Below are 25834 nucleotides of genomic sequence, written 5' to 3' on the forward strand. Positions count from 1 at the left end.
AATGTAGTTGCTAAATATAGATTGTATAAATATTGATTAGGATTTGCCTTAAAGATGACTCCAGCTGCAGTATTTAGTATATAGTGTTGGGTTTCTTTAGGCTGTTTTCTGAACTTTGGTTTTGTCGCTGTGTCTTTGACCCATCTCCATTTCTATTATCAATTTTATAATTGGATGCTGGTAATATAAAAAGATATAGCTAAGGCCATGGAAAAATAATTCATGGTTTTTCTGGGATTTTTTTTTTTGATTTTTTGCAGAGACAACAAAAAGTGTTGGAAATATGTAAGATTAAAGTTCTGCTGTAGAAACAAGACATATAGATATAAAATTACGCATGGTCACAAAAAAAAAAGCCTGCCTGCCGGGTCTTTAAAATTTTTCCTATGTTAGGGGAAACCAACAATTAATTTTCCATGGCCTAACTATCTCTTATATAATAAGAAGATATTTTCTTTTCTTATATAAGTATGAAAGTCTTACTATTCATCTTGTAATTTCAGGATAAGCTAGATAAAGCCACACAAAACATTGGTTATTCCACTGTTAAAATATTATGGCCAAGAGAACCTGTAAGATCTGCAATCAAGGTAAGATATAGAGTCCCTCAAACCATTAGAGCTCTGTTAAAATATCAAGGCCAAGAGAACCTGTAAGATCTGCGGTCAAGGTAAGATATAGTCTCTCAAACCATGAGATCTCTGTTAAAATATCATGACCAAGAGAACCTGTAAGATCTGCAATCAAGGTAAGATATAGAGTCCCTCAAACCATTAGAGCTCTGTTAAAATATCATGACCAAGAGAACCTGTAAGATCTGCGGTCAAGGTAAGATATAGTCTCTCAAACCATGAGATCTCTGTTAAAATATCATGACCAAGAGAACCTGTAAGATCTGCGGTCAAGGTAAGATATAGTCTCTCAAACCATGAGATCTCTGTTAAAATATCATGACCAAGAGAACCTGTAAGATCTGCGGTCAAGGTAAGATATAGTCTCTCAAACCATGAGATCTCTGTTAAAATATCATGGCCAAGAGAACCTGTAAGATCTGCAGTCAAGGTAAGATATAGAGTCCCTTCAAGCTATTAGAGCTCTGATTTGTAAAAAGGAAATTAATAAAAAAAAAAAAAAAATAGTTACAGACTTCTAGCTATGCATATAAAAAATCTACAAATGACTCAGGATATAATAGGTAGCAAATCTTACTTCAATATGATATTGAAGTAAGATTTGCTACCTAAAAAATACTCTATGCTCTTACAGTTTTTTCTCTTTTCATTAAAATTCAATTGATCCTCCACCAATTTTTAGGTCCTATTTAAGGGCATAATGTTTTCTGGTCTGTGTGTCGGTCCCACTTAAGGTTAAAGTTTTTTTTTAGGTAGTTTTTGATGAGGTTGAAGTCAAATCAACTTGAAACTTAGTACACAAGCTCCTTTTGATATGATCTTTATGATTTCAATGCCAAATTAGAGTTTTTACTCAAGTTTCATGATCCACTGTACATAAAATATGACTACGATTAGACAAACATGTACAATGGTCACATTCTTGTTTATGTTTATGTTGTGGATGTTCCAGAATAAACCCATGGGGATATATTAAAGGGAGGCACTTTTTTTGAGATCCCTATCCCATTCACAAAAAAACTTTTTGGCTATAATTCCTACAAAATTATAAGGGAAATGCAACCATCCATACATCAAAAAGTTTGAGTATTTCCCTTCCACCAACCCCTACACACAAAATAAATTTTTGAGCAGCCCCGGCCCGAATTATTATTAAAGATTACCTAATTGTCAAGGGCAACACTTAATTTTTTGTTTTGCTGTAATGTTTTGTTACCAAATCTTAATCTTAAGAAGCTGCTAAAAATTTAGTTTGTGTGTAGGGGTTGATGGGTTGCCTTTCCATTAGAATTTTTCTGTACATTCATGTTGTACTACCCAAAAATTTGTTTCCATTGTCTTATCTTTCTATTGCCTCAACAAAATGTTATAAAACTTATACCCATTCAAATGGTTTTCCAAAAAACACTGATCAAGTTTGAAATTGGGTCACAACACGTTTACTGTTCATTAGTTATGTCCCTTTATGCATGCTATATATATGGTCATAAAACTGGCTGTACTTTTTGGTTTCAATTCTTCAACTTAAGTTTGCCTCAACCAAATGTTATCAAACTTATACACAATGTTTATCACTTCATAAACACAAATTTAATTTGAAATTGGGTGGCATCTCTTTTAAAATTCTTGAGTTATGCCCCCTTTATAAATGTAAAAAATGTTTAATCAGTCATTTCTGTTCTTTAACTTTAGTTTGCCACAACCAAAGGTTATGAAATTAATGCACAATGCTTATAATCACAAAATGGTAAAATTTGCAAATTCTGCATCTGTATGTGGAAGTGGACAAATGCATATTTACAGTGGCGAACTCATTCTCAATTTATTTTTTCTATAATCAATGAATTATTGTGTGCTTGAAAAAATTGACCAAAATTTTGATGAAAGGATTTTTATTTCTTTCAGCTGAGTGAAAAAAGATTAGAAGAAATTGTACGGGAACAGTTTGACCTTAATAGGGTATTTAACTAACTTCTTTTAATGTAATATATATATATTAAGAAGATGTGGTGTGAGTGCCAATGAGACAACTCTCCATTCAAGTCACAATTTATAAAAGTAAACCATCAAACCGGTCAAAGTAATGTCTTGGCTCACATCAAACAGCAAGCTATAAAGGGCCCCAAAAATTACTAGTGGAAAACCCTCAAATGTGGAAAACCAACTGTTTAATCTCTATAAAAATGAGAAACACTTGTGAACCACATCAACAGACAACAACTGCTGAACTTCAGATTCCCAAATAAAGACAGGTGCAAACAATTGCAGCGGGTTTAAATGTTTTAATGGTACCAAACCTTCATCCTTATCTAAAACAAAAGTGTAGCATCACAACATAGAAAGCCAACTATAAAATATCAATTGAAATGTCTTAACTCAATCAAAAGACATAACACAAGTGAACATACACTGAATGAATAAATTAGATCTATGAAACAATATTAATACAAAATCAATAGAGTGACATATATTTCAAGCAATGGGGTATAATTTTCTAATGAGATAACTACCAGAAACCAAAGAAGGAGAATGTAAACTTCTATTTTAATGTGTGTAGTGTTATGTGATTACTTTTCTACATTGGCTAGAGGTATAGGGGAGGGTTGAGATCTCATATACATGTTTAACCCCGCGACATGTTTGCGCCTGTCCCAAGTCAGGAGCATCTGGTCTTTGTTAGTCTTGTATTGTCTTGTCTTTTTTATGGTCAGATTGTTGTCTCTTTGACACATTCCCCATTTCATTCTAAATTTTATTCTATACTGCATTCAAAAATGAACACAACTTTTACTTAGATATGAGAAGATGTGGTATGAGTACCAACGGACAACACCCCATCTAAGTTACAATTTTTTGAAGTAAACCATGCATTATAGGTCAAAGTACATGCTTCATTTCAGAGGCTTGGCTCACTTGGACAGTCTATGCTTAAAAATAATTGAAGCTCTACTAGAACATTGGGTTAGTTGAATATAAAAGGACACTAGCCTGAATTGATGTTTACTTGACTTGAAAATAATTGTGTCAATTCTTCTTAAAACAAAAAATTGTGTCGATTGTTCTCAAAACAAATATTCTTTTATAATAAACATATATTGGAAACAACACTAATGATGAAATTACTAATCTTAATTTTCAGTACAAAGGTTATTGGAGATCACCATTTCACTTTTATTTACAACAATGTGTTGAAGAAGCTAGAGTTAGCAGACCTGAAGATTTATTATTGGTTTGTTATTTATTCATTGTATGATTTTAATGGCCCACTTATGGGCAAAATGTTTTCTGGTCTGTGCATTAGTTCTTCCAGCTTCAAGTTAAAGTTTTATGGTCAAGGTAGTTTTTGATGAAGTTGAAGTCCAAAGAACCTGAAACTTAGTACACATGTTCCTTATGATATGATCTTTATAATTTTAATGCCAAATTTTGAGATTTTACCTCATTTGTACAGTCCACAAAACATGGAAAATGATAGTACAGATCGGGCATCCGTTTACTAGGTTTACATACTTATTTGTTTGTTAATTAGTTTCTAACACCACTTTCAGCTTATGTCTGTATGACACTATCCAGGTAGATAAAGGGAGTTAATTCCATAAAAAAAAAAACATTGTGATAATATTGCTAATAGGGAACAAAAAGGAACAAATATAAGAAGATGTGGTATGATTGCAAATGAGACCAAGTGACACAGAAATTAACAACTATAGTCCACAGCACGGTCCAATAATGAGCATAGCCCATACCACATAGTCAGCTTTAACAGGCACAGAAATGACAATGTAAAACAATTCAAACGAGAAAACTGATGGCCTAATGAACAAAATGAACTAAACAACAAATATGTAACACATAAAAAACTAACACTACTTTCAACTTTTTTGTCTGTATGACCAAATGACATAGAAGTTAATAAGAGTGGGTCACAGTATTAATATGGCCTTCAATAGTGGTCAAAACCATACTCAGATTAACAGCCTCTTGTCTAAATCTGAAATAGTTACAAAAGCCAAGGTTATCAAAGAAATCCTAAAAACAATCTTTGAACATACTTATTTGAAACATAGCATAAAATTGAGAATGGAAATGGGGAATATGTCAAATTGAGAACAACCAGACCAAAGAGCAGATATCAGCCAAAGACCCCCTGTTAGTCTTCAAAGCAACAAGAAAATCTTGTACCAGGAGGTTGGCTTCAGCTGGCCCCTAAATAAATTTTAAAAAGTGCTTCATTCTAAAAAAATATGCACGGTTTTGACATCCCTTTGAAATTACTAATAGAAGCATTCAACACTTATTATTACATTTTTTTGCTATGATCATCAAAACAAAATTCTTTTTTTTATTTAACTGTGCACTTGAAATCTTGTATCATGAAATGTGACATCAATTCATTTTGAATTGAGGAATGAGGTGAGATAGCTGTTACATCTAATGTTATAATTTAGATATTATTTTATTTTAGTCTGAATTTAATGTGAAGTGTGTTAACCAATGGTACAATCTGCCTCTGTCGGAAAGGAAGAGATTTGAAGGCTGCGCTGGGAAAGATGACGAAAGATATTACAAACAACTCTCCATGATGTCCCTGTTCGATTCAAAGCTTACAGAGCTGAACACGATTCAAAAGAGGAAACGACTAGAAAGTGCTTGGAATCACTTTATGAAAAAAATGGTAACTTTATTCATCTTTTCAGTAGGATTTTATTTGACATACCCCTTTTTATTAGCTCACACCTGGCCCAAAGGGCCAAGTGAGCTTTTCTCATCACTTGGTGTCTGTCGTCGTCCTTAACTTTTTACATTTTGAACTTCTTCTAGAGAACAACAGAATGAAATGGAACTAAATATGGCAAAAATGTTCCGTATGAGGTGTGACCAAGTGTTGTTACTTTGTAGCCAATCCATCATCCAAGATGGTTGCCAGCCGTGGACTTAATTTAACATAGGACCCTTTGGGAAATACAAAAAAATGTCTTCTTTAAGAGAACCAGTGAATGGAATGAAACCAAACATAGCATAAACTTTCCTTCTGAGGTGCTGACCAAGTGTTGTTACTTTGTACCCAATCATCATCAAAGATGGCTGTCAGCAGAGACTTAGCTTAACATAGGACCCTATCGGAAATGCATACAAATGTGTACTTTAGAGAACCACTGAATGGAATGAAAGCAAACTTAACAATTTTAAACCAAATTTAGCCTCAAACATCATAATACATATCTTACAATTTTACATTTTTTAATATTATTTCAAAATCCAAGGTAGAGTCAGGTGAGTGACACAGGCTCTTGAGAGCCCCTAGTTTTTGGTAAAGGTAAATTTTGAAATTATTGTATGCATTTGTTTAAAATATTATTGTGAATTTTGTAGATTTATTGTTGAGAATTCAGAAAAAATGTGCCAGATAAAAGAATGCAAGTTCTTATTATTGTGATACTTTGTCAGTTGCATTAATCACATTAATGCAAACCTTGCATTTGTTTCATAATTTACATGATCTCAGGCCAAATAAAAATATATGTGAGGTTCCAGTTACATACTTTTAAATAGGCTCGGTAGATCAGCAAATTTTATTTATTTTTTTCTAAATTTCATTTTGGATTGTCCAAATCAAGAAAAAAATTGTGTGTTTACCGAAATTGTTTCTGGTATTACACACGTCAATACTGGAAGTCGGCCATTTTAAAAGTGTTTGGTTGCAAAATAAAGACATTCATTTACGTTTTTCATTAATTTTGTTGCATTTTGACAACAAATTAGTAAGAATTCTTGCATTTTATCAATAACAGATACTTCTGATGAAAAATCAGATGACGGAATTTTATATTATTTTAATTCACAATCCTCAAAATTAGATCGTCTGAAATTTATTTTTCAGAAATGAAAAAAAAAGTTCTAGGGTAGGATGGGTTATACTGAAACCACACATATATTTTGATTTGGCCTCAGGTTCTGGTCATATGAGAATTGTTCATAGAAAATAACCAACGATCACTGAAAGATCTTCAATATATAATAGAGTGAAAAACATACATTTAGTGATTTTTTTTGTATCAAATAACATGAAAAGATGGGGAAAAGTAACAGTAATATACAACAAACCCTCTGTCAAACCTCAACACCCTTAAAATAAAAATCATTTCTCCCAAATATTTTTAGTTAATTGGAAGGCAAAAATTACTACAGATAAATGCAAGTTTTAGTACATCTTTATAAGTGGATCCATTATTATTTACAGGAGATCTATATTGGTATATTTAAAAATTATTTTGTAATTAAGGTAAACCACACATTTTATTGTTTTATTTTGATGAAATACACATTTTTTGTTTGTATGTAGATTTTACCACAATTTCAAATATCTATGAAAAATTGTTAAAAAAAACTAACAAATTCCACTGTAAGCAATTTTAGAAAATATTTATTGTAGAACTTTGGCCCAACAGAGGAGAAAGTTAAATTTGAATCTTATCAAAGTGTAGTCAGTATCATCAAACAGTTACAATATATAACAGCACTTATAAATGAAGCAGAAAATCAGATGGCAAACAAAGGGAAGCAACTCAACCCAAAGGATGAGAAGACAGAAATGGTATCTATTATCAAAAAGAAATGTTTCCAGGACCAAGATGTTTGGACAAAATTCTTGTCCTTTGTCGACCATTACATTCAAGGAGAGTTTAAATACTCTGGTACCTTTCCCTCGGTCACAGACAAGGAGAATCATCAACCAGATACTGGTTTCCATCCTTGTAGAGTTTGTGGTGATAAGAGTATAGGAACATTCTATGGAACCGTAGTTTGCCATAGGTACATTTATATACTGTTATATTTTTGACAATTAAGAGCATTTTTTGAAATTAGAAATGTGAATATGATTCTTTTGAAAGGGAGAAAAAAAAATTGAAAAAAAGATGTGATATAAATGTATTTTATTTCGTTGTTTATATTTGAATTTCATCATCAAATTTTTTAAATTATAAAACTGTATTTAAAAAAAAAAAGAAGCAAAATTATGATAAAAAGAGGTGGTATGGTATGTTTGCTTATTGGACAACTTTATTCAAACCTCAAAGGTCCAATGATGCAAAGAATTGCATGTCATTCTACTTGCTTGAATCTGAATAGGTAGGGATACAACCCAAGTGTTATTTCCCTTTGCAAAGAATTATAGAATTAAATACAAAGTTTTTGAATTATCATTAACATAATATTGAGAATGAAAATTGGGAATGTATCAGAGAGACAACAACCTGACCATAGAACAGGCAACAGCAGAAGGTCACCAACAGGTCTTCAATGCAGCAAGATATCCCCGCACCTGGAAGCCTCCTCCAGCTGGCCCCTAAACAAATATATATACTAGCTCAAGGATAATGAACAGCATATTATCTCCAAATTATACATAAGAAACTAAAATTAAAAATAACACAAGTCTAACAAAGACCAGAGGCTCCTGACTTGGGACAGGCGCAAATAATGCATCCGGGTTAAATATGTTTAAGAGATCTCAACCCTCCCCTATACTTCTAGCCAATGTAGACAAGTAAACAATCTACATAAACTTGATAAAAAGCAATCTAAGTTCATTGAATAGATTTTCATTTTCTAGCACTGTAGTTGATGTAGATTTAATTCCCAATTTTTTTTAATAGACTTAATTGTCAGTTTTCCTACTGAAGGTTGTGGTTCTCTTTCAGACACTCTGGCTTCCTCAACCTACAAAAAACTGACCACCTAAAAATACCACAATTACTAAAAGTTAAACATGAATCAATCTCGATCATCATTGAAGCATTTGAATGGCTTTTATTTATTATACTTAAAAATTATCCATTGATAAATTTATGATTAATGATGCATGTCAAGATCCTTCTTTAAAAATTGACTTTAAATACATTTGGCTTATCCATATCAAGAGGGGGGTCAAGGGCAAGGCTTCCAAAACGGTCATATATTCCGGTCATTTGTATAATGTCCGGTAAAAGTCCGGCTGGCCAAAGCATTAAACGGTCATATATTTTTTTAGTTTCAAAGGCTTTTTCTGTCATTTTAACATATAAATTCACGATCTTTTTGACCCAACCTTTTGCCTTTAACAGCCACACATTTCCGGTCATAAAAGTGACATGATAATTAATTACTATCAAAACAACCCCTACTTCAATACTTTCTAATTTTAATCAAGGCTAATTAGTTGTTGGACAGCTGAAAACTACCTGTTCAGGTGACAGGTAAACTATTTTCAGTACTGGACATCGTATAAATTAATCGGTCCATTCACAATTATTTTGGTACATTTCAGCGGTTTGTAACTAATTATTTTGTCCAAAAGATAAAAATTATAAGAAATGAATTTATAAACATTATTTGATGAAACATTTAAAAAGGTTTTAAATGAAAAATCGTCAGAACTACGGTGTACGAACAAGAACACATGTGCGCATGTGCACAGGTGGGAAATTTAATTATGCATCCTACATTTCTTCAAAAATGCTAAAACTATCATTGATACCTGTATCTAACGTTCATTTAAAGTATTTTGTTGAAGAAATAACGTGGAAAGAGCTTCTTCGCTCAGTCGTGTTATGTAAACAAACACGGATTTTACGTATCCGTTTATGGTCCATGTTTTACCATTGTCAAGTCAACATCCGGTTTTGAAAAATGTGACTTTCAAAACGACAATAAAGTTCAAGACAACGTCTTTTGCACAAATGAAGAGTCTAATGCAGATATGAGCACGCTGATGTGCACACTTTGAATGATGCAATGCCAATTTTACAGTTTATGTCAGAACATCAAATTTATATCAAAGTAAATTGATATCGTTTTTAATCTAATGTCAATCATTGGGATGGCCATCTGTCTGATTACCATAATTTCTTTTTGTGACTTAGTCTTACGGATTAAAATCCGGATCAGATATAAAATGTCCGGCTGGCTCAGAAAAATTTTGGAAGCCCTGGTCAGAGGAGTCTTGATTCTAAATTCCTGGGATTAATAACATGAAATCCTGAGGTCCTTAATTTAAAGAAATTTAAATCCTGAAAGGAGTATGCATATATGTTAGGTAAGGTCCTAAAATGGCCCCCTTTTTTAGCGTAAATTTCAAATTCGGATTTATTGATCAATATCATAATAAATTATAACTAATACAGTGACTAGATAGGAAATAGGCCATTTTGTTGACAATTTTACGTTTCTGCGTTTCATTATGACGTCACACAAGATGTACTCATTTTGATTTTGCATGAAAAATTCAATGAAAATGGGTAAATTTCCATATATTAGTGGACTGGAAACATAGAGTGCATACATTGACAACCAAGATATTTTAATAATGTTTGTGAAGACATTTCACATGTCTCATTTGAAAATTAAGTTTGGTGACGCCTGCTTTCTATGTTTCCTGGTCCTTAATTTGGTTCAAATCCAGCTAATTTTGTCAAATTTCACCTAAATACCTTATTTTGACAGAATAAGAATAAAAGCATGGCTGATTGACAATCTTGAATGATGCAGTACTACCATAAAGAAAATAAATAGTAGTTTATTCACAAATTTATTGACATTACACTTGCTGTGAATAATTTTATTTATGTATTCAATTAAATTACCAAATCATTTAAAGTATAATGTACTATTCTTTATTTTTCACATGGACAACCCCCCCCCCCCCCCCCCATCATTATGAGGAATCTCTTAAATGAGAGACTACCCTTAGTCAACAGGTCAAGGGGTCATTTTACTCTTTTAAAATGTAGATGTATTAACTTAACAATGGGAAATTCTGACATCATATCGGGAACAGTTTTTCTAAATGAAGGGTCCAATTATTTTGAATACTAAAGAAAATATTAGGCCAAGAGCATATCAAAATTCTTTGACATGTGTTGACCATATAATAACAGATAGATCATAAGATGTATAGTTTCTTCAAATAATATGAATATGTGCTCATTTGTACTTAAAAAGTGGTTTTTAATGTTCTTACATTGAGGGGGTATCCCTAGATGTTGTTCCCAAACCTGATAAAGGTCCTTCTTTGTGTATAATTTTAAATTGGAAAAGTCAATAACTATTTAGTATCCTTACACATGAAAATAATTCCTGGTCTTACAGCTACATGTTAATCTTTTCTACTGCTTTAATAACTAGAATCATGCAAATAAACTTAAGAAAAAGTCATGTAAGCTCATCTTACAAATATGACACTTTTTTCTAGACCGCAAAATAGTTGTTGCAAAGAATTGTAACCTTTGAAATTGTTGTCTCGCGCTAAAAACCCCATGGTCACTTTCAAAAGTTGGCATGTATGCCTTTTTGGGATGAAAAAAGCAACATGTTAGAATAAATTTTTGACAAAAATAGTTCTGTTTAACTTTCTCACATGTCTTTAAGGCAACTTAAAACAATTATTGTCTTATATCTATGAACTTTATATTTGGGGCCAAATATGGCCCTTACCGAACTTACTCCTTTGAGAAAAAAAAATCCTGGATTTCTAAAGGATCAATCACGAAATACTGAGCTTAATAACACTAGACCCCGACGTCCTGAAAAATGTCCTGTCCCCTTTCTATCAAGGAACAGTTGATTTTTGGACTTGTATTTCATTTATACATTATATAATTTCATTGTTTATGGAATCCACTTTAATTATATGTATGTGTTTCAGCTGCAATACTTTCTTTGTGAATGCAGTACAGAACAGGCGACAGTATACTTGTAATAAGCAGAAGATGTGTGATATGAATTCCTTAGGAATTCTCTGTGTGTTCTGTCGATTCAAAAAATGTCTCAGAGTTGGAATGGTAGTGGCTGGTAAGCTTTGTTATATTTTTGGTAAATCTGAATTTCATTGGTTGAAAACAGTCATGTGACTGAAGAATAAAATATAACTTGAATAGTAGTGGCAGGTAATTAAGCCTTGTTGAGGTTATAATTTCCACCATTGCTGTGTAAAATTTGAGTTTTCATAAGCGTGAATCATGACTTGCTATTAAGTATTAATGTTATGATATAGGTGTAAAGGATTAAAGGGTTAGTATTGGTGTGATGTGTGAGTATAGATATAAGAAGATGTGGAATGAGTGCCAAAGAGACAACTCTCCATCGTCATATTTACCATTTAAGGGGCTTGCCGGTATAAATCAGATTTTTTAAAATATATGATTTCGACTACATTCATAGTAAATTTTTCTATAAATGAACTTTATGATATAATTAATAGAAAAATGAAATTAAAAAAATGCGGTCACTGTTCATTTAAGCTCACAATCTGCTTCCAAATGAAGCATTAATTTTTGTTATGGACCTTTTTTCTGTTGAACTGATAGGAGAAAATGAAGTAATATCACAATAAAAAAAACAGAACTCTAAATTACAGAAATCGCTTAAATTTTACAATATTTAAGTTAAAGAAGAACAGCTTTTTTGAAAAAAATAATAAAAAATATAGGTCACAGATGAGTTTAAAAAAATATTTCAATTTTAATGCAAAACAATAGCATGTTTGTTCCAAAGGGAGATTATTTGGATTATTTTATATGTACATTTAAAACGTCATTTGGGTCCAAAATGAAATTAATTTGTTGTTTGATTTTTGTACCATATGGGAAAGTAACAACTAATAAATTAATAAATAAAATTTTCATGAAACTTAGAATGTTAAATTTTTGCTTTAATTTTTGTACCCTAGAGCCTCCATAAAGATAATACTTATAAATGAGAGACACAAGATACAAAAACTTGTAAATCAATGCAGACTGACTATACCATGGTACACAAACACCAAAAACAAACAATATCCAAGACAACATGATTTAGAAAACAAAAGTTTAAGCCAAAAACCCACCAAAAATCAGTGTCAAATATCAATGAAATACAACAGCATAAAACAATCTTCAATTAACCTCATTGATTAAAAGGAAGTTATCTAAAAGTTGGTTGATTATAAACAATTTGTTAATTGTATATTTCAGATGTTTCCATACCAGGAGAAAAACTTGAGATCTTCAGATATTCCACAGTAAATAATAATAAAAAGGTATATAAGTTTGATTTAGAATAATTTTGTTACAATTTTACAAGACCAGCATTACCTTAATGATAGTTATCAAAGGTTCCAGGCTTATAAAAAAAATGCCAGACATGCATTTCTTCTTCATAAAACTCTTCAGTGACGCTCAGATCAAAATAGCTTGTATGCAGACTTTAGCAGAACTATGACATTAAATATCCACCAGAAATACAATCTACATAGTTGGTAACCACAAAATGAAAGAATCAAACTTCTTTCTTGTCTGGGAAGATAGGTTTATTAATTTTATTTGATGTAGAATGAAATATTTAAGATAGTTAATGCCTTAAAGATGTACTTAGTTGAGGTTTTGAAAAAAATTTGTGTCAGATGTTCAGACTCCTTGGTGTTTTTCCCTAATATACAAGGTAAAATATTTCGCCCCATAACACCAAATTATTTTGCTGATAATAGCTTGTAAACGTTCATTTAGCAAAATTAGGCAGATTCTTGATTTTCTTTCTTTTGATTTGATGCCCATATAATACAATGGTAATCAGCCTTATCCTGCCATCATATAAAAATCAAATTTCTCAAAATGGAGTTCCATGACCTTTCAATATTTTTAGCTTATCTATTTTGATCTTGAACTATTGCTCAGGCTTGTTTTTTAAATTTAAATTCTGGATATATTTAATTTCACCTAATTTAATAACATCCTTTAAACAAAGACAAATGAATTTAACTTAAAATGATTTCAGCTATAAATAGTTTTATATAAACTAAAGTGTATTTGTTTTTCAGAAAGAAGTAAAAGCAGCATCTTTTCCCTATCAAAATTCTCCTGTAGAAATTTCTAGTGATGAAGATGAACTTCCATTGACTTCTTTCACAAATAAAGAAGATGATCTCCCATTGGCCACTTTTACGAGTAAGGAAGATGAGCTCCCATTAGCCACTTTCACGAATAAAGAAGATATGCTCCCATTAGCCACTTTTGTTAATAAAGAAGATGAACTTCAATTAGCTACTTTTGTAAATAGAGATATTGATGTACTTCCATTGGTCACAGACAAAGACGATGATTTTCCATTAGCTACTTTTTCAAATAAAGAGGATGAAATCCCATTAGCTATGATTGCTGAAAAAGAAGATGACCTACCATTGGCTACTTTGACAGATAAGGAAGATGATCTCCCTTTGACCACTTTATCAAGCAAGGAAGATGATCTCCCTTTGTCCACTTTAACAAACAAGGAAGATGATCTCCCTTTGACCACTTTTGTTAATAAAGAAGATGATCTCCCTTTGTCCACTTTATCAAACAAGGAAGTGAGTTTTACAGACAGAGATGGTTACCTCCCTTTAGCCAAATACTCAAACAAAACGGATGACAATGGGAAAGTAATAGCAAAGATTGTGAAATATTCTAATGTCACAAACCAAACTAATCTCAACTTATCTAAGACTGTAGTCGACCAAAGACTTGACAAAAGTACAAAAAGTGGACAGAAGAGAAAGTTAGAAACTTCACAAAAGTCTGAAACTCAAAATGGAATGGCAGTTTGTACCAGGGTGAGAGCCTCACCTATCAAAAAGGCAAAAGATGATACTTGCCTGTTTAATAGTGTTGAAAAAACTAACAAAGCAAGACAGAAGCAGACCAATCGTAATAAATCAGCTTTAAGTTCACCTATTACTATAGGAGATGACAATTCTAGAGATTCTGTTGTTACAATTAACTCTAACAGTGATAAATCTATAACATTAGAAATATTAACTGACAGTGAGTCAGAAGAAAGTGTGAGTGGAGAAGAGGGAACATCAAAGTTTTTGAAATTTGATGTTGAAGTTGTAGGAATAGATAGTGATGAAGATCTCTAAGAATCATGTGTTAGTAACAGTACTAGTATTATAAAGATTTGAGAATCTAGTCATAGGGGTAATATAATATAAAATAAGTATGGGAGGGTAGGAATACCCAGTTATATTGATAGAAATTGGTGTCTTCCGATTGATTTTTTGTCTCGCCTAAGCAAAGTTGTGGAAGAGAAAACTGATTTTATGATGTATAATTAGTGCTGTATCCCACAGTGGCAGTTTTAATAATGTAAAAATATGTAATTAAGTCAGTTCAAGGGGAACAACTAATGATAGGTCAACAATATAATGCACCAACTGTGTAAGAAGCATTGAATTTCATCTCTTTCTAAAGGATATTTTTTATGCACTATCTCTTCAATCATGGTCTAATGACTTAAGATTTTTGTCGAGCCTTCGACTTTGGTCGATAAACTGAGACTAAGCGATCCTACTTTCCGTCGTCGGCGGCGTCAACAAATATTCACTCTGTGGTTAAAGTTTTTGAAAATTTAATAACTTTCTTAAACTATACTGGATTTCTACCAAACTTGGACAGAAGCTTGTTTATGATCATAAGATAGTATCCAGAAGGAAATTTTGTAAAAATAAAATTCTATTTTTTCTGTTTTTGTCGAGCCTTCGACTTTAGTCGAAAAAGCGAGACTAAGCGATCCTACTTTCTGTCGTCATCGGCGGCGGCGGCGTCCACAAATATTCACTCTGTGGTTAAAGTTTTTGAAATTTTAATAACTTTCTTAAACTATACTGGATTTCTACCAAACTTGGTCAGAAGCTTGTTTATGATCATAAGATAGTATCCAGAAGTAAATTTTGTAAAAATAAAATTCTATTTTTTCTGTATTTTACTTATAAATGGACTTAGTTTTTCTGCGGGGAAACATTACATTCACTCTGAGGTTAAAGTTTTTAGAATTTTAATAACTTTCTTAAACTATCCTTGGTTTGTTCCAAACTTGGACAGAAACTTGTTTATGATCATAAGATAGTATCCAGAAGTAAATTTTGTAAACAAATAAATCCATTTTTTCTGTATTTTACTTTTAAATGGACTTAGTTTTTCTGCGGGAAACATAACATTCACTCTGTGGTTAAAGTTTTTAAAATTTGAATAACTTTCTTAAACTATACTGGATTTCTACCTAACTTGGACAGAAGCTTGTTTACGATCATAAGATAGTATCCAGAAGTAAAGTTTGCAAAAATAAATTCCATTTTTTCTGTTTTTTACTTATAAATGGACTTAGTTTTTCTGTGGGCAAACATTACATTCACTCTGAGGTTAAAGTTTTTAGAATTTTAATAACTTTCTTAAACTATCCTTGGTTTGTTCCAAACTTGAACAGAAACTTGTTTATGATCATAAGATAGTATCCAGAAGTAAATTTTGTAAACAAATAAATCCATTTTTTCTGTATTTTACTTTTAAATGGACTTAGTTTTTCTGCGGGAAACATAACATTCACTCTGTGGTAAAAGTTTTTAAAATTTTAATAACTTTCTTAAACTATCCTGGGTTTGTACTAAACTTGGACAAAAGCTTATTTATGATCATTAGATAGTATCCAGAAGTAAATTTTGTAAAAAGACAACTCCATTTTTTCTGTATTTTACTTTTAAATGGACTTAGATTTTCTTCCAGTGAACATTACATACAGTCTGCAGTTAAAGTTTTCAAAACATTTATTAGATTCATTAATTATTCTAGATTTTTACCAAACTTGGACAGAAGCTTCTTACAATCATAAGATAGTATCAAGAGGAATATTTTTATTGATTTTTTTCCTCATTTTTGTTTAGCCTGTGATTTACAGCAAAAGTAGGCGAGACACTGGGTTCCGCGGAACCCTTACAAATTTTTTATTTATAAATGGACTTAGTTTTTCTGCAGGGAAACATTACATTCACTCTGTGGTTAAAGTTTTTATACGACCGCAAATTTTGAAAAAATTTTCGTCGTATATTGCTATCACGTTGGCGTCGTCGTCGTCGTCGTCGTCGTCGTCGTCGTCGTCGTCGTCGTCGTCGTCCGAATACTTTTAGTTTTCGCACTCTAACTTTAGTAAAAGTGAATAGAAATCTATGAAATTTTAACACAAGGTTTATGACCATAAAAGGAAGGCTGGTATTGATTTTGGGAGTTTTGGTCTCAACATTTTAGGAATTAGGGGCCAAAAAGGGCCCAAATAAGCATTTTCTTGGTTTTCGCACTATAACTTTAGTTTAAGTTAATAGAAATCTATGAAATTTTGACACAAGGTTTATGATCACAAAAGAAAGGTTGGGATTGATTTTGGGAGTTTTGATTTCAACAGTTTAGGAATTAGGGGCCAAAAAAGGGCCCAAATAAGCATTATTCTTGGTTTTCGCACAATAACTTTAGTTAAAGTGAATAGAAATCAATGAAATTTAAACACAATGTTTATGACCACAAAAGGAAGGTTGGTATTGATTTTGGGAGTTGCGGTCCCAACAGTTTAGGAATTAGGGGCCAAAAAGGGACCCAAATAAGCATTTTTCTTGGTTTTCGCACCATAGCGTTAGTATAAGTAAATAGAAATCTATGAAATTTAAACATAAGGTTTATGACTATAAAAGGAAAGTTGGTATTGATTTTGGGAGTTTTGGTCCCAACAGTTAAGGAAAAAGGGGCCCAAAGGGTCCAAAATTAAACTTTGTTTGATTTCATCAAAATTGAATAATTGGGGTTCTTTAATATGCCGAATCTAACTGTGTATGTAGATTCTTAATTTTTGGTCCCGTTTTCAAATTGGTCTACATTAAGGTCCAAAGGGTCCAAAATTAAACTTAGTTTGATTTTAACAAAAATTAAATTCTTGGGCCTCTTTGATATGCTGAATCTAAACATGTACTTAGATTTTTGATTATGGGCCCAGTTTTCAAGTTGGTCCAAATCAGGATCTAAAATTATTATATTAAGTATTGTGCAATAGCAAGTCTTTTCAATTGCACAGTATTGTGCAATGGCAAGAAATATCTAATTTCACAATATTGTGAAATAGCAAATTTTTTTTTAATTAAGAGTTATCTTTCTTTGTCCAGTATAGTAAGCAAGAAATATCTGCAAGAATTTTTTTTAATTGGAGTTATCTTTCTTTGTCCAGAATCAACTTAAATCTTTGTTATATACAATATACAATGTATATTCACTTTTTACTACCAACTGGTAAATTAAATAATCTTTACCATTCAGTGATAACAAGCAGTTTTTTTACAGTTTAATATTTTATGATGTATTTAAATGAGTAGTAATTGTTGCAAACTCCATTAGAATATTTTAATTGAAATTAGTTTTGGAATAAGGGAAAGGGGGATGTGAATAAAAAATTGGGTTCAATTTTTCTCATTTGAAATTTCATAAATAAAAAGAAAATTTCTTCAAACATTTTTTTGAGAGGATTAATATTCAACAGCATAGTGAATTGCTCTAAGAGAAAACAAAAATTTTAAGTTCATTTGAATACATTCATTCTGTGTCAGAAACCTATGCTGTGTCAACTATTTAATCACAATCCAAATTTAGAGTGGAATCCAGCTTGAATGTTGTGTCCATACTTGCCCCAACCGTTCAGGGTTCAACCTCTGCGGTCGTATAAAGCTACGCCCTGCGGAGCATCTGGTTAAAAATTTGAATAACTTTCTTAAACTATACTGGATTTCTACCTAACTTGGACAGAAGCTTGTTTACGATCATAAGATAGTATCCAGAAGTAAAGTTTGCAAAAATAAAATTCCATTTTTTCTGTTTTTTACTTATAAATGGACTTAGTTTTTCTGTGGGCAAACATTACATTCACTCTGAGGTTAAAGTTTTTAGAATTTTAATAACTTTCTTAAACTATCCTTGGTTTGTTCCAAACTTGGACAGAAACTTGTTTATGATCATAAGATAGTATCCAGAAGTAAATTTTGTAAACAAATAAATCCATTTTTTCTGTATTTTACTTTTAAATGGACTTAGTTTTTCTGCGGGAAACATAACATTCACTCTGTGGTAAAAGTTTTTAAAATTTTAATAACTTTCTTAAACTATCCTGGGTTTGTACTAAACTTGGACAAAAGCTTATTTATGATCATTAGATAGTATCCAGAAGTAAATTTTGTAAAAAGACAACTCCATTTTTTCTGTATTTTACTTTTAAATGGACTTAGATTTTCTTCCAGTGAACATTACATACAGTCTGCAGTTAAAGTTTTCAAAACATTTATTAGATTCATTAATTATTCTAGATTTTTACCAAACTTGGACAGAAGCTTCTTACAATCATAAGATAGTATCAAGAGGAATATTTTTATTGATTTTTTTCCTCATTTTTGTTTAGCCTGTGATTTACAGCAAAAGTAGGCGAGACACTGGGTTCCGCGGAACCCTTACAAATTTTTTATTTATAAATGGACTTAGTTTTTCTGCAGGGAAACATTACATTCACTCTGTGGTTAAAGTTTTTAAAATTTGAATAACTTTCTTAAACTATACTGGATTTCTACCTAACTTGGACAGAAGCTTGTTTACGATCATAAGATAGTATCCAGAAGTAAAGTTTGCAAAAATAAAATTCCATTTTTTCTGTTTTTTACTTATAAATGGACTTAGTTTTTCTGTGGGCAAACATTACATTCACTCTGAGGTTAAAGTTTTTAGAATTTTAATAACTTTCTTAAACTATCCTTGGTTTGTTCCAAACTTGGACAGAAACTTGTTTATGATCATAAGATAGTATCCAGAAGTAAATTTTGTAAACAAATAAATCCATTTTTTCTGTATTTTACTTTTAAATGGACTTAGTTTTTCTGCGGGAAACATAACATTCACTCTGTGGTAAAAGTTTTTAAAATTTTAATAACTTTCTTAAACTATCCTGGGTTTGTACTAAACTTGGACAAAAGCTTATTTATGATCATTAGATAGTATCCAGAAGTAAATTTTGTAAAAAGACCAACTCCATTTTTTCTGTATTTTACTTTTAAATGGACTTAGATTTTCTTCCAGTGAACATTACATACAGTCTGCAGTTAAAGTTTTCAAAACATTTATTAGATTCATTAATTATTCTAGATTTTTACCAAACTTGGACAGAAGCTTCTTACAATCATAAGATAGTATCAAGAGGAATATTTTTATTGATTTTTTTCCTCATTTTTGTTTAGCCTGTGATTTACAGCAAAAGTAGGCGAGACACTGGGTTCCGCGGAACCCTTACAAATTTTTTATTTATAAATGGACTTAGTTTTTCTGCAGGGAAACATTACATTCACTCTGTGGTTAAAGTTTTTAAAATTTGAATAACTTTCTTAAACTATACTGGATTTCTACCTAACTTGGACAGAAGCTTGTTTACGATCATAAGATAGTATCCAGAAGTAAAGTTTGCAAAAATAAAATTCCATTTTTTCTGTTTTTTACTTATAAATGGACTTAGTTTTTCTGTGGGCAAACATTACATTCACTCTGTGGTTAAAGTTTTAAAAATTTCAATAACTTTTTTTTAACTATCCTTGGTTTGTACCAAACTTGGACAGAAGCTTGTTTATGATCATTAGATAGTATCCATAAATAAATTTTGTAAAAAAATAAATCCATTTTTCCTATTTATACTTTTGAATGGATTTAGGTTTTCTGTGGTTAAATCTTTTAAAAATTTAATAACTTTAATATACTATTTCAAATTTGAACCAGATGGGACAGAAGCTTGTTTATGATCAAAATCTAGTTTCTAGAAAGGAAACTTTGTTAAAATTTGGTACCTATGTATCTGTATTTTATTATAAATGGACTTAGTTTTTCTTCCAGTTAACATTACATACAGTCTGCCGTTAAAGTTTTTAAAACATTTATTGGATTCATAAACTATCCTGAAATTTTTACCAAACTTGGACAGAAGCTTCTTACAATCAAAAGATAGTATCAAGAGTAATATTTTTATATATTGTTTTCCTCTTTTTTGTTGAGCCTGGGAGTTACAGCAAAAGTAGGCGAGACACTGGGTTCCAGGGAACCCTTACAAATTTTTACTTAGAGAAAATGTCAATATTTTTTCTCATGGGGAAATTATATGGTCATAGCAATCGTCAATTTTTAAATTTTACATCGTTTACAATTAAAAAAATTATGCCAGTTTAAGAAAACAGGTTAAAATAAGTCAATGATATTTGGTATACATTTACCCAGTACCTTAAGATATTATTCATTGACTTTTAAATGTTTTGCATTTTTACCTTGTATTGCATTTAATTTCATCATTTGCACTCGCATAAGAGATACATTACGGTAAGGCATATCTCCATTTCAACAGTTTATTGTAGTTTGTTTTTTATGTCATAATAGTATGCCACTATCAAAGGTTATTGTTTAATAGGTTACCAGTTTAGAGCTTAATCATGCTGTGCCCTAAGGTTGACATTATTTGCTGTCCATAATTGTTTTAGTTTATTTTGTTTTAAAATAAACAAACTGTTGGTTTTCTTTTTTTAAGTGTTTCAAATTATTCATGCCATGTCCCTTTTTAAATATATCATAAGGTATGAGTTTTCCTTGCTGTAGAATATTGCCATTTAGTTGAGCGAGAAACAGTGCACCTGGAGGCCTCCTTCAGCTGGCTCCTAAACAAATATCTATTCTAGTACAGTGATAATGGACGCCATACTAAACTCGAAATTATACACAAGAAACTAAAATTAAAAACCATACAAGACTAACAAAGGCCAGGGGCTCCTGACTTGGGACACACCTAAAGGTATTATTATTTTTTGGTTTGTGAGTCCGTTCTTCTGTCCATCTTGATTCAGGTTAAAGTTTTTGGTCAATGAATATGCTGATGACGTTGAAGTCCAATCAACTGAAACTTAGAACAAATGTTTGTTATGGTATGATGTATCTACTTAAAATGACAAATTAAGAGTTTTGACACCCAATTTTACAGTTCAAATGATAGTGTGAGTGGGGCATCCATGTTCTATAAACACAATCTTGTTTAAAATCTATATTCTTGAAGTTTTTAAAGAAGTCAAGTTAATTATTTGTATGTGTGTACCTATGAATAGTGTGTTATTATTTATTGTACACATCTTTTATTATGTTTATTGTTTCTTGTTTGTTTTCAATAATGGATGTAATTAAACCTGAACATTTGTTTTGTACTTGCTAGAATAACGTGCACATTGTTGATTCAATCATCAATGATGTTGCAAAAGGACATTGGAACTGATACTGATAAGTAGAAAATAAATTAAAGACCAAAAGACATACAATACACAAAACAACATGGTAAACTAAAGTCTGAGCAACATGAACCCTGAAAAAAATGGGGACAACCATCATGTACTTGTTGTTAGTTGGAACCTTGTGATAAGACAAATTGGATTCTTAAAAAGGAGGAAGGGAGTGTGGTTGTAACAAATGGAACATGTCAATTGTGAAACACACGTTCTACAACAGCCAACCAACTAATTATGATGGCGTCTGTAAAATAATAGAGGAATAGAACACGCAAGTCCTTGGATGTTGTATCACTTTGTAGTTTATGTTCTCCATATGCAGGCACTGTTAAGCTTTTGCCCATTTCAGAGGATTCATATGACCAAGATCTTTTTCACAAATTTTGGTAATAAATGATATCTGTCTTTAAACTTTAATATTTTGAAACATTCAAAATCAAATTTGATCATGATTAGTAATATAACAAGGCGCTATATCTCCTTATCCACTTTTATTGTGTTTTTAAATTTTGTTGTCTTATCATAATAGATGGACAGAAGTTTCCTCATTTCCTCATAAGTGTTGCTGATTCAATTACCACAAAAGAGACACGGTTGCAAATCCGTTTTAGAGGATTACATGAACTGCTTGCATAAAGCTTTATATCTTGGTGGGGAAAAGATTGTGATGCTGTTTTCCATGTACAAATTGTACCTTTTGTAGGTGAAATGAGCCTCGGATGAACAAAATTTTGATCCTGACTGCTTTTATACATCGTCCGCATGCAGATATATATAATCCTGCTGGTCATTATGATATAAGGGGAGACATGGGTGTATTTTACAATTATAGCCTATAATGGGGTCGATATATCCTGTATTGATCTCATAAATAGGCTTTTGTTATATTATTAATTTCCGACCATATTTGTATTAAAATCGTCATTTGATTTTGTTTTAAATTTCATAAAAAGTATATTGTCTCTTAGACAGTAACAACAGATAAGTTTTTATTTGATATTTTATTTACATCTTATGTATTTGAAGATTTTTTTTCTTCAATAAATCGATCATAGATAAAAACAAAAAACAAAAAAAAACCAATATCCTGAACTTTTAGCTGTCAAATATGCTCTTGCTATCTACCTTCGAAAATATAGCTAAACATGTGACTATCCCTGAACAAATCAAATTAGGTTAAATATACGAATTTATAATATTAAACAATGAACAATTGAAGTAGTCGCAGATTATTATTTTGACGAGAAGTTTATATAAAAAAGATGTGTAGACAACTCTTTACACGAGACCAAATGACACACAAATTAAAAACTAAAGGTCAATCAACGGCCTTCAACAACAAGCACAACCAATAACGCATAGGCCCTGAAATGACAAATATAAAACTATTCAAACGAGAAAGCTAACTTGAAAAAATTATGTAACACAGCAACTTACAACCACGTGCACTGAATAACAGGCTCTGATATGGGACAGGCACATACACATCCGAACCATCCTCTTTACCTGGAATAGTGGTGTTATCGTACAACTTCTGAACGAACTATAAAAATCAGTTTAAAAAACCCCTCATCATTGAGTTTGCAGAAAGATAAAGGTAATGACTACTGAAAAAAGTTGGTCATTCCTCATCCAGACAAACTGAAATTGGAGACTATCTAAATTGAATCAAATCTGTCAGATCATGTATACAGGTACAATTTATAATTCGTAAAGATGTCTTGATATCCATTCAAGAAGTCTGAGTTTACATTAAACCATGCAGCGTTATATATCTGTCAGCTGTAGCAAGTATCAACTTTGTACTTGTTTGGCTTTATAATTTTTTTGATATGATCGTCACTGATGAATCTTATGTAGACGAAACGCGCGTCTGGCGTATTAAATTATTATCCTGGTACCTTTGATAACTTTTTTTTCTATTGATGTAGTTACCTCAAATTCCTGGAGATCTTACAAATATTTAAAACAACCAATTTTGCGGTAATATCAATACCATCATGTTTCTTCTCATTACACCACTTTACCTCTTGCTTAATAAGAAGATTTTCTACATCGTCTCATTACACAAATGACATATCTAAACGCGCGTCTGGCGTACTAAATTATAATCCTGGTACCTTTGATAACTATTTACTACGTGAAAAACAACACAGGTTCCAATAACAAAATCATCCAAAATGCTGGACTTTTTTTTACGTCATATTTGTTTGATTAATTTTTAAGTAGACAGGCTGTATGTATTCTAATTGTCTCTAGTTGTGCATAACCACTGAAGAAGAGAGACAAAAGATGCCAGAGACATTCAATCGAAAAAAAAACTGACAACGCCATAGCTAATAAAGGAAAAGACCAACAGACACACAATAGTACACAAAACACAACATAGAAAATAGACCTGGAGCAATACGTTCCCAACCAAAAACTTGGGGTGATGTTCGGTGCTTTGGAAGGGTTAGCAGATTCTGCTTCACATGTCGGCACCCGTGGTGTTGCTCATTACGATACAAACTAGATATAGTAAGTAATTTTGTAGGTCGCATTCTTGAAAAAGGAGACTGGATTATAGTAACTCGAGGACTTGTTCTTGTGTTCTTATATTGAGCCTTCTAAAAGACAGAAACAAACACTTATGGCAAGAATTTTATTTGATTTTCTTTTCAGAAATATTGATGATGTTCTTTTTCACTTATTATCTATGACAAGCCTGGTGATTCCAACTTTCCAATTGTCAATTTCTCATTTCACTTCAGTAATGCACCCTCAGGACTATGTCGTATATCATCACACTTTACGGACTTCATTCATGCTCTTTACACAACACTGAAAACACGACTAAAATTGACATAACATGCATCTAACAGTCGCCTTCACGAATTGATTTACCGATACGATATGTCAGTGTCTTACAACAGTAATGAATTTGTTCGCAGTTTTTTTTTATATTTTGATATCAGGAACGTCGTATGATCTGTGATTCAACTGAATGCGTCCTATTCCCAGATTTGACATTACGACTGAGTTTTTAATGAGATGATGGGTAGTGTATGCAAAGCAGGAGGTGATAACCATATCGACATCCCCAGTTATGATCCTTTTGGAGATCAAAACTCATATGCATACAGAATGTTATTATTTTTCACAATATATAGATATATAAATAATCAAGAAAAAAGTATTAAGAACTCCATTATGTTTTCTCCTAATGCCATATTTTAAAGTCATATGATACTTTAAATTTGATTAGAAAAAAATTAAAAATGTTTCGTATACTTCAGTGGCTATATGTTTTATTATGAAACAAACTGTGAACATATACTTTCTGGTCAATCGAAATCATATATTTTACCAAAATATATTGTTATTGGATTATTTTCTTGTCGTACTCTTATTCGCCGATAGCTTTCCGATATAACCTTAACCATGACACCATGACTTCTGTCGCTAGAATTTTGACAATCGCACAGCGTCAGTGCTAGAAGAAAATCGTGACTTAAAATGAGATAAAAAAAAAATGCGGAAAGAAATAAAAACAACAGTAGTATACCGCTGTTCAAAAGTCTTAAATCGATTGAGAAAAAAACAAACCCGGGCTGCAAACTTGATTGTGGACTTTAATTTTCTGTTAAAAAAAGACCACACGAGTATAATCTGAGGACCTGAATACTGTTGTATATATACAGAATAAGGAATTCAAATCATGAGCAATGAAAAATAACATTTAGGTCTATATCTGTAAACAGTTTAAGCGTTTCACCTATATTATTCTCTATGTCAAATAAAGAAGGTGGATAACCTCAATCCTTGCATAAGTAATTTGATATATCAAACTTCCTTTTTTGCTATATCAAATTCTTAAACTGTTATATCAAATAATTACAATCTGTTGTATCAAGTTGATTTATAATTTGTTATATCAAATTTATAATTTGTTATATCAAATTGCTAATTTGTTATATTAAATTCCTAATTTGTTATATCAAATTGTAAAAAGTAGACTAGCATGACCCTAAAAGGCTTCCGTAGATATCAACGAAACAAAAGTGCAACAACAAAA

General features: G+C 31.5%; 1 protein-coding gene across 2 annotated transcripts in view; it reads left to right on the top strand.

Annotated features, from left to right (window-relative positions):
* Nucleotides 1-14579, top strand: part of LOC134696716 (SWI/SNF-related matrix-associated actin-dependent regulator of chromatin subfamily A member 5-like) — a 53847-nt gene extending 39268 nt beyond the window's left edge. For both annotated transcript variants that reach the window (XM_063558639.1, XM_063558640.1), the window contains exons 21-28: nucleotides 504-590; nucleotides 2538-2591; nucleotides 3772-3861; nucleotides 5098-5307; nucleotides 7066-7445; nucleotides 11317-11462; nucleotides 12623-12687; nucleotides 13465-14579. In XM_063558639.1, the coding sequence (XP_063414709.1) occupies nucleotides 504-590; nucleotides 2538-2591; nucleotides 3772-3861; nucleotides 5098-5307; nucleotides 7066-7445; nucleotides 11317-11462; nucleotides 12623-12687; nucleotides 13465-14544 (2112 nt within the window). In that variant the 3' untranslated portion in view covers nucleotides 14545-14579. The remainder of the gene's footprint in view (nucleotides 1-503; nucleotides 591-2537; nucleotides 2592-3771; nucleotides 3862-5097; nucleotides 5308-7065; nucleotides 7446-11316; nucleotides 11463-12622; nucleotides 12688-13464) is intronic.
* Nucleotides 14580-25834: the final 11255 nt, after the last annotated feature.

Source organism: Mytilus trossulus, chromosome 14 (assembly GCF_036588685.1).
Source record: "Mytilus trossulus isolate FHL-02 chromosome 14, PNRI_Mtr1.1.1.hap1, whole genome shotgun sequence".
In the NCBI taxonomy this organism is placed as follows: Eukaryota; Metazoa; Mollusca; class Bivalvia; order Mytilida; family Mytilidae; genus Mytilus; species Mytilus trossulus.